The sequence below is a fragment of the Schistocerca cancellata genome, chromosome 4 (assembly GCF_023864275.1).
Source record: "Schistocerca cancellata isolate TAMUIC-IGC-003103 chromosome 4, iqSchCanc2.1, whole genome shotgun sequence".
Lineage (NCBI taxonomy): Eukaryota > Metazoa > Arthropoda > Insecta > Orthoptera > Acrididae > Schistocerca > Schistocerca cancellata.
The window spans coordinates 64,978,563-64,989,884 of record NC_064629.1 but is presented as its reverse complement, the minus strand read 5'-3'; the positions used below and the strand labels follow the sequence as shown (position 1 = coordinate 64,989,884).

Genomic DNA, 11,322 nt, shown 5'->3' with positions numbered 1-11,322 from the left:
GCCACAACAGATACAGTAAGGCACGCATGCACAACATTTAGGATCTGGACATCCAACATACACCATAAGGAGGTAGCACCAATAGATTGGCCACCATGAATGAACAGCTCCAATAGCAATTTCAGGGGTCATTCAGTGGGCTGTCTTGCTTTCTATTCATCCTATAAGTGTTGGACTACTGACAAGTGGTTATACAATGTGAGGTTTACTGCACACCCCCACAGCATTGCACCCGACCCCCTTGATGTTGGCAATGGCCGATGGACATAAGTCCCTGCAGACTGGCAATGGGTCATCTTTTGAATGAGTCCTGTTCCTGTATCGGACGTGACAACCACCGAGTCCACGACTGGAGTGACAGTGATGAGCAGTGCGAAGAGTGGTTTGTGGTCTCCCATCACACATCCTGCCAACTTGGAACAACAGTGTCTATAGCAATGTCCTATGGTGCCCATTCAACATTACTGTTCATAATGGGCTCTGTGACACAGATGAGGTCCTGCAACCAGTAGCTCTGCTCTTATGAATGCCCATGACAATACCAGATTTTGATAAGACATCTCTTGTCCTCATATTGTTGCCACATGCCAAGCATGCCCTGCAACTGTGGATAATCTGCCACAGCCAGTGGCATAGTCCGATCTCTCTCCCATCGAGGATTTGTGGGGTGGCATGGAGCGTGTCATTAGGACTCCATCTCCAACCACCAATCTGTGTGCTGCAGTGCAAGCAGCATGCGATGGAATATTACAGGGTTACATCCAAGATCTGTACAATTCTGTGCCATGATGTCTGGGGCCCCGATGCCATACTAACATGTACATTTTGCGACTGTGTAGTGCAATATATGTAGGTCCTTCACAGCTTAAAATGTAATCATTTCATATGTGAGCTACCATCTACACGGCTGCCAACACACAATCCACCTCGTCATCCTAGCTGAAGCCATACTGGTGGCAATGAGTGTATTTTTTCATAATAATTCAATTTGCCATGTTTGTGAAAGGTTCAAATCAAAATTCCCTCAGAATACAATTTTTGGTTTTAACACCCTTCTTATAGAAAGCACAGATACTTTTCTAGTTACAATTTAGAAGTTTTGTTATTTTGTAACCTTTGAAGCTTCAACTGGTATGAGATGAAAAACACACAGCATCTGGCAAGCATGGAACACACTGTTTTCATTTCAGTAGCAACAACACGTCAACAGGAGTTGTTCAGACTATAATTTGTCGATGTCAACTGAAAACCTTATAACCACCGACAAATAGTAAAATTAATTGGGAATCTGATGTACATAGGAAGAAAATACTTCTGGTAGACAAAATTTTAGGTGAATTTTATTCCTAGACAACACATTTACAAGACGTCTTTGTACGGCACTACAAAGTTCTTCTCAAGTACCAATTATTTCATTTTATTCAAGTAGTATACACAATTGGTCATTTGTACAAAACAAAAAGCAATTCATCTTTTACAACACACATCATTCAGGTGGTGAACCCAAACAAAAACTTGCAATGACATTAGACATTAATTTCATGGAAGTACATTCCAATAAAAAAAATAGACTTTTGCAAACCCTATAGCCAATAAAACACACACACACACACACACACACACACACACACACACACACAACTTTCTCACGTGATGTTGCACTGCTGATTGAGTAAAGAAAATAATGCAAGGAAATAAAAAATAAACCATTACAATGAAAATAAAAGGCTTGTCATTTATTTGAGAATCCTGTGATACCTATTTTGATTACATATAATTTGAGTTAATAATTGCACTCAATGACTAATCTGATACATTGAGGAAGACACTTCAGTATACTGAACTAAAAATGACTGCTCCTTGGATTTAAAAATTGGTGATTATTATGCAATAGAAATGCAGATGTTTATGAAAAAGCAGTCACTCATAAATGCTATTTACCATTATATTAAGCACACATTATATTATTTACACATATTGCCTCTCTGTTTCAATATCTTTTAAAATAAAATTGGAGCCACAACCATGACAATAATGTATCAGATACAATCACAACATTAATACTGGTACTGTCATAAAAATAGGTCAATTTACTTTCTCTGCAACAGTCATAAAGTTTAGTTACCAAATACTACTTGTTACACAGGATGACAATTCTGTATAACAGTCAGACTGTACATATACTTTGAACGTGTAACTCCATCTGATGGAAAGATCCCACGCATAATTCCACTTATGAAACACCACACTGTGCATCACCTTATTCTGCTACTGTCTTGTTACAGATATTCAATGTGCAAAACAGGTGAACATGATATAATACTGAAAAAGCATCATCAATACCTACAGAAACAAAGTTAACAAAAATATCACACAGTTAAAATACTAAAAGCAGTTGAAACATGTCCATTTACATCAATAGTAAACAATTCTGTAGTTGAATGTAAACATCAACTCATATTGTTAAGCTGGCTGTAACAATACAGTCATATTAAGATCAATGCGAAAATGAGTGAAGGCAAACTGGCAACACACAAATTTACTGCCTGATCTGTGGAAGCCCAAACAAGATACACAAGAATGCCTTAAAAGAAGCTTAATACCAAATTTTTCGTGCTATGTATTCTGGCAAGAAAGAAACATAATTTGATAAGAAACTTTACTGGTAAACTATCATCAAAGACATATTCTCAAAGAAAAGCAAAACACTAAAATTTTAATGAAAGAAGAGCAAACACAGTACCAGTTCTTTATAAATTTAACAATAAATACAGCACAGTATTTAAAGTCAGAAGCCATAATATAAATACTTGTAAGTCATTTAAAGAAAAGTAATAACCAAAAGTAATACAAAAATGAAATAAAAATTGGGCAGAGGAGTAAGTAAGGATGGGAAACAATAAAATGAGGGAAAGGTTCCAGCAAGTAACTTCCTCTACTTCTCACTCATATCCTTCTTCTCTAATCTGTTTAAGCTTGATAGTTTAAGAAAAAATTACAGTATTTCATTTTGCATTTTACACTCCAAAAGGAGTTGACCAGCTTTGTGATGTTAAAATTACAACACAAGAAACTGTCTTAAATTGGCCATGTCCAAATTCTACACGTTCTGCAATACTAAAGTCTTATTTCAAAGTGGTCTCACTAAATAACTATCTCACGAAAAATTTGAGCTTCGAGGAGATCACAAACAGATTAAAAAACAAGTTCTGTTTAGAGGCTGCAAATTTAGCTATGTAAATAGAATACTATACATTTACTTCAACATTAAAATAATTTTTGTTACCAACTGCAACAAAAAGAGATCAAAACAAAATAATACTATAATGTCAAACAGCACTAATAAAAGAAAAAGCTAGTCATGAACTATTTATCATTCCTTATTTAAATGAATGAAAAATGATGATTTCTTATGATTTGCAAAACATTCAATTAAGTATACAAATTTAGAAGCTGATATTTATTGTTTAAAATCACTACTGCTACCTGCAGCTAATTTTTTCCTCTATTATGGAACATTAGAGATCATTTTAATAGTTTCCTATGTGATTTTGCTATTGCCAGCGGAAATATGTGACATCACTCTGAATATGGCTCATCTACACATGGATAATCAAATTAGGTCATTCTATACGCATCTTATTTAGTGTTACCAAAAGGGGTGTTTCACACTCAGAAGTGAAACAGTGCACCAACATTTTTATGCAGTGCCAAATCTCTGTGGCATTTTAAGTTAATGAACTCAAAAATATGCATGCTTCTCTAGTTCATCAAAAATTATTGAAATTACAGAGGGAAATGTTTCCATAATATGCCGATGTGAATAACAAATTATCTTGAAATGAGGATGACTGACATTTAGGCCAAAATATGTTACATTTCTACTTCCTTAGCTCAACTGCACATCTTCAATCTTGCAGTTTGCATACATTACTTATTGTTCTGAAATAAAAATGTTATATTCACAAGAACTTTATCACAGAATAAAACCGGATAACTGAACAAAAGAAAACTCATACTCTGGTTTCATACTTAATGCATAAACAAATGTATCTTAAACTGCATATCTAACTAAGTACATTACCTATTATAACATACAGATCCAGAGATATTTTCAGCTATGAGTTGTATCACTTAAACAAATTGGTATAAGTAATCACCAGATCTGATATTTTAGGACAATATTTTCTTACAATGACCAAAAGATTATCAACACTAAACTGAAAGAAACAACAAAGCTATTCCCACTATGCTTGAACTGTATACATTATTGTTTGATAAATATGGCTGTAAAGTTGATTTCCCCCAGTAGCTTGCAAATTTCACATCCATTTAACTCATTGACACACTGTAAATACTAACTATACAGGCTGTTGAACGCAACGAAACCTGCAAGTTAAACTTTCATGTGTGGAAAATTATGAACTGAACACTGATGGCTCTACTAGCTGCATACATCTTCTAGAGCAAAGGATAACTTTGGTTTTAAAAATCCTGTCTAATTATTGTAGATTTAGCATATGTTGTCCTGCTGTCAATGTAACATTAGCACAGCTGAGACAAAGTTTCCAACAGAAGAATTGGTGCTGAATTAGTCTAAGTCAAGACAGAAGTAACAAAATTATATTTTCCTTATTATTAAAAATTCTTATGAAGGTACCATCTTGTGTAACACATTATTCTTACTTTACACTACCTTTTGTCTGTTCTCTCTCCATTTCTTTGGTCTACATATTCTCAGGATTTTAAAAATCACTGTGAGCTTCAATCATGTCAATTATCTCATGTTATTTTTGCACAGATATTCTATCTTCACCACAATTTGTAGTTCAGTTGCCCTTTACCACTATTTGTTGCCAGTTATAAATTTTTCTTTATTACTGAATTCTGAAAGCAAAAATGAGACTGATTTTTCTAGCTGCAAAAAAATTATCAAATGCATATGACGAAAGGCTTAGGTTAATTCTTGTTTTGTTGAATGTCATATTTGTCAGCTTGAGATTGAAACTGGAAACACAAACAAAACCTTTCACAAATTTTAGCAGATATGCTGAGCAGATTATTATTATTATTATTTTTAATGTGATGAAAGTAATTTTACTTGTTGAATATATGTAAAACTAAAAGATTTCAACCTGCAGAGGTAGATCTGAAGAGTAAACAAAAACATTGTACCTAACTCTTTAACTTGTATTTATCTTCAGAGCATAGCTGGCAAACATGACTTGCCCTCAAAAACATACCTTCAAACACATGATATTCCTCGACTTCCTAAACACCATTCAAGCACATGTGAACTTTACTATAACAATAAATCCTCACAAAAATCTGCTGTTTTAAGATAGTTTCAGCTAACAAAACACATTTCCAGTCTCATTCATGACCACTTAGACAGAGCACTCGTTTGGGCAATCATAAAATGGCAACACAGTTTCCAATAAGACTTGACAGAATCACTGACTATTTTGAAGTAAAATACTGTGTGCTTGCTCAAGCATCAACCTGAAGTACACCCTTATTAATTTGCGTCTCACATACTAAAGTAGTTACATGCAAAAAGTATTGTATGAAAGCAGATCAGATTATGATTTCAATGTCATTCATTGTCAACACACAATATTACAATAAATTCAGCTTACTCTAGACAGAAAATGCTTTCATGACATCTTTGTTTTCTAATGCCAGGCACTGACTGGAGTCGAGTTTTACAGTGCTCTAATTTCCCTCACTGAACCTGATATTTATTTATTACTCCCATTCAGGACAGAATGCCCCCTATTATTTATCTCGAAATTGTAAAGGCACTGCTTCATTAATGTTTACATTACTGACTCAGCTGTTATAAGTGCATATAAGGATTTAAACAAGGAAGCAATTTCTCCAACATAAAGTAAATGTTTTACGGTCCAAAACATAAACAAGTGAAAGTGTGTATAGAGGGAGGGAGGGAGGGGGAAAGAGAGAGAGAGAGAGAGAGAGAGAGAGAGAGAGAGAGAGAGAGAGAGAGAGAAAATCACGTATTTCATGTTTGGTAGGTTAACACTGTTCATAGGTATCTGCATTTTACATTCATGAAAATAAAAATTAAATGTAGAATGAAATTTAAACCAATATAAGTTATAAATGAAGAAATTCACAGCCAAATACTAAATACTTATGCAACACTGCTTCAAAAGAATTGCTCTGTGACACAATTTTTGGTCAAGTAAAATGACACAGTCCATCACTTTTTACTGCCAGGAAAGTCTTACACTATATTTAATATTCTGTATACTTTGGTTTATGTCATATCTTCACTGTCACATACACTGCAAAACAAATAATGTTCTAAAAATGGCACCCAAGTCAGTATTCTGCTTGAAACTGAGAATAAATCATCAGAAATATGTGATTAACTCAAGCCGTAAACATGATAAACAATGGGAAAAATATAACACTATAAGCTACTTTCGAATAATAGTATGTGCCACATACTGTGCTTTATGCACAACGGAAATCCTGCTTTGGGGGAGGGGGGCAATAAGCCATTAATAATTTGTTAGAATTTCATTATCAAGCAGCATAAAAATAAAGTGCATCTAAATGCTTTAGAGTATATCTGGGGGAGACAAAAAAACAGTACTATGTCAGTCCAGAATGGTTGGGATGTGGTTGTTTGGGGGAAGAGACCAAACAGTGAGGTCATCGGTCCCCTCGGATTAGGGAAGGACAGGGAAGGAAGTCGGTCATGCCCTTTCAAAGGAACCATCCCAGCACTTGCCTGGAGCAATTTAGGGAAATCATGGAAAACTTAAATAAGGATGGTTGGACACGGGATTGAACCAACGTCCTCCCGAATGCGAGTCCAGTGTGCTAACCACTGCGCCACCTCGCTCGGTAGTCCAGAATGAGATCAGCAGAACATGTAGTAGAAGTGAGCATGTTTCTGTACTGCAAATAAGATTATTTCCCCCCTTCATTACAACATGATACCAGGTTAACAGTTTCACAAGTGTGATGGAGTTCAGGAAGGAAAACAGGATTACAAATCTAAATATGTCAGCTGATATACACTTGGTGAAAAGCAGATGTTCAGAACTTTAAGAGATGCTTGAATATGGGACACAAATGCTTAAAAATAAATTGAAAAAAAAAAAAATACAGAACTCTCAATTCTTAATACATGTTCTATAAGTACGGAATATGCTCAACATAATTGTCTTCCTACATGTAAATCTGAATATGTGGGAGGAGCATTTAATAACACAATAATATGTGGTCATTCGTGATCATTACTGGAAAACTTTTACAATTATATATTTGTAGAAAAAATGCATGATCATAAAGGAATCGGCAGATCACTGAATTAATTGCAATTTGACATACCGATAGGAGTAAATAAGTAAGGTTCCATAACACAGTATTTGCACTGCTGGCATACTATCTGTCTCTTGAGAAGCCATTAAAGACATTCACACAGAGTTGAATAAAATCAATGATGCATTATATGCCTTCTTGAACAAATATGGTTATATAGCATTATCCATGTATATCTTGCAATAGTCATTACCAGTGAAGCACCCTGGGAGGTAAGTACTTAATGACTACACACAGTGTTTTTCTGATGTACCACTACAATGTGCTAAAGCACATGGTGGCTTCACGAAATACTGATTGAGTTTTAGCTACATAAATGCACCAGTTTCAATCTTTACATTTTGATATTTCTATTAGAATATAAATTGACTGTTTTGCTTATGATCGCAATTTTAACAAAAATCATATTCAATGATTATGTGCAAAAAGTCGACTGACTGTTATGGCCATTTCTATATCTTGAAAGAAAGGCATAAAAAATTGAAAACGGGACAAAGTTACAGTTACAAAATTTTATATTGATTCAGGTTTAGAATCTTCTATGGGTAGCATTTCCACTGTTTACCAGATGAAACAATGAAAGTTGTCCTTCTAGTTGACATTAAGTAGTATGAGAACAAAAGCACACTTTGCACACAGAGACCAAAATGTTGGATGGCTAAAATAAAGTGTGTGCACATAACACTGAGACTGATCAGTATTACGTCTCTATAAATTCATCTTTATACAGGATAGTTGCGCAACCTCAGCTGTTCAATATAAAATGTCAAATCAAAACATCTTCTGCTGTCTATATTTCCAATTTTATTTTATTTTTGCTACCACTTTCAGCATTACACTATGCCATCTTCAGGCCCCCTGACCAACATGTAGAAGTATCCCATCGATTGTACAATTGAAATACAAGCCAGACAACATGCATTTGGGAGTGGTGATCAAAGGGATCGCTTTGTTAAAAAGAAGTCTATGGATACCAGTGAGGGTATTATGGCCCCTATTTTGTTTGAACAAGAGGTGGGAGTCTTCCTACACATCGTTCAGTGTAACGCCAACACTGATAGTAAAAATAAAATAAAATTGGAAACATAGATGGCTGAAGATATTTTTGATTCAACATTTCATCAGTATCATGTCACTTTAGTTGCTCACAAACACTGTTTCTTAGAGACTTACAACTGATACACTGTAACAGTAAGTATTAACACAAAAAAGAAAATTTACACATATAACACATAAAATGTATTTTCCTTAATATGACATTTTTCTTTCTTCTATTGGTGCTTACTTTTTGTACTTACACTGTATCCATTATATTCCACAACAGAGTCACAATAAAGTGATGGGTGTGCAATAACAGTAGAACCTACCTCTTTTTACATTTTAGGCTACTGCCAACTCCTTGTTTATTTCCAGGTTGCTTATAGGTACAAATAATTAACTTGAATAAAAGTGAAGATGATTTTAGAACAGAGGCCTCCTTGTAAGATATGGCTGACAGAATACAATGTCTAGCAAATTAACACCTTATTATAAATGGATGCCACACTGAAGTGCTATTATGTGCTTCCTCCTAAGTATAATGCTCCTGAACTGTGTCAAGTCTTAGACTGTTGACAAACCTTGCATTACATAATTTTATGCAAACAATGGCTATGACTAATATTTACAACACAGAAAGTAATTAGATGGTTGGTGGAAACACGATGCTAAACAAATGAACACATCATGCCACATTAAGAAAAATTAGCGCAAAGAAATATTAGGCAGTTATTTATTCCCAGGATGCCAATTTTTATTTCCTTACTGAACAATAAATGCAATCAATACCACAGTGTCTTCATATGTAAAATCGTCTTACAATACGTTTTACTGAAAGCGGTAACGTATAATACAATCAATTATAAAACTAGTAAATCAGTCTCAAAATGATTTGTTTCTTATTATACCTGGATTAAAGCCCAATCTGAGATACTAAATGCTCTTTTTCTCCCAGTTTCATTCCATCAAATTCCTATTCTTTTCAAATCACTGCAGCTTTTTAACTACAATTTTACTACATAGACACATCTTGTGATATCGCTCACTACTTTATCATTTTCTTGTACGTACAATGGAAGAGTCCTCTTCTAACACAACAAATAAGATAAATATACTGCAGTAAGTACAATAACAGCTTTGGTGGTAGTATTATTGCAAACTAAACTCATCTAATTTAGGGACATCCACCTACACATCACCACTCTCATATCATTTAAATACTGAATGACTATTAGCATTTACTGTTGTGCACACTTGTCTGACATTTCTTTCATACCTGAAACAAACACACCAAACTATTAACAGTATTTAAATGGTGTATATAGAACCTGCCACCTGAACTGCACATTATATCTGTTCTGTGGGTTGCAATCAGTAACTTCAGTTCTCCTCTCCAGAGGGCAAATGAGGAGGTAAGTACTTTCACAGTAACAACAGGTTCAGACAGACCGTAAATAACATTATTTTTTTTAAATTGGACTAAAGCCAACAACAACAGTAATAACAACAGCCGCAACAACAACAACTTCAACAACAACAACAACAAACAAAGAAAAAGAAGTACAGGGATCATTAAAACCACTCTGAATTTCTGCTCAAACATCATTTTGTACTACACAATACTGTGCTCAGAACATATTACATACAATATCATCCATTTTTACTTTCTGTGCAAGTCCCAACACAAAACCTGAAATTTTCACTTTTTTTGTGAAACATTACACCTAACTTCAGTATGTACACCGCAGTAGAAATAGTTTCATACACACCAGCTACTTTAATACACATTAAAAAACACTTTGGTGCAAAGACCACATGACTCCACTTGAATTAAAGTGATTTGACTTTCTTCAATAGGCAGGAAAATTTCTCATATATTGTATAGAGAGCCAATCGGTCAGTCCAATTCACTCAGTGTCAACCACAGAATTCACGTAACAACTTTGTTGTAAGTAGACTCACCATGTCAGGGCTAATAAACAGTTCTTGAAAGTTTTCTTACAACAGTTATTTGCCATAAAACATTTCCTTGGTATAATGAACACAATATGTATTCATTATTTTTATACAAACAAGACAGAAAACAATTACAATTAACATGTAGTGTAGTATTCAATACGAATACTTTACACAGGATAATGATACAACAAAATTTTGTGTGTTTGGAAACAGACAAACAATTTATCTTCTGTAAAATCAAAGAAACAGTACTAGTCCTTGCACCAAAGCCATCATCTTTTTCTTTCACTTATGCTACAGGATGGCAGAATTGTCAACAAGTGGTGACAGGGGACTCACTCCATCGTGCTTTTTGCTACGCTCTACTTCATAATGCACCTCCATTGAGAGACCTGGAAAAAAAATTAAATTTTGTCATTATATCCAAAAAGTAGAAACCAGAAGGTTGATATGGTAATAATGATTAACTTCTGTGTTTTAAATATGAGTGCTTTTTTAAAAATAGGAGTAATGTAGGTTCTACATCTTCTACTGCTTCTATTCAGTGGCTCTGAGCACTATGGGACTTAACATCTATGGTCATCAGTCCCCTAGAACTTAGAACTACTTAAACCTAATTAACCTAAGGACAGCACACAACACCCAGCCATCACGAGGCAGAGAAAATCCCTGACCCCGCCGGGAATCGAACCCGGGAACCCGGGCGTGGGAAGCGAGAACGCTACCGCACGACCACGAGATGCGGGCAAAACGCGCATTTCTATTCAGTGTAGCCCCTTGTAAAATAAACCAAATGAAAGGGCACACACATGAACTTAAGAACAGTGTCTGCAATGTTACAGACTATGATGCCAGTACTAAACACTATGATGAAAAATCATTATTTATTAAAGGAATTACTGGAATAAAGAGTCAATAAAAGTATTATATTATTACTTGCAACTGTGAATTCAAACTACTGCAATTCAC

General features: G+C 34.8%; 1 protein-coding gene across 1 annotated transcript in view; it reads right to left on the bottom strand.

Moving 5' to 3' along the window:
• Positions 1–1,318: 1,318 nt before the first annotated feature.
• The window catches only part of LOC126183220 (hippocampus abundant transcript 1 protein), a 122,534-nt gene continuing 112,530 nt past the window's right edge, over positions 1,319–11,322 (bottom strand). The window contains exon 12 of the mRNA XM_049925002.1: positions 1,319–10,745. Coding sequence (XP_049780959.1) covers positions 10,648–10,745 — 98 coding nt within the window. The 3' untranslated portion in view covers positions 1,319–10,647. The remainder of the gene's footprint in view (positions 10,746–11,322) is intronic.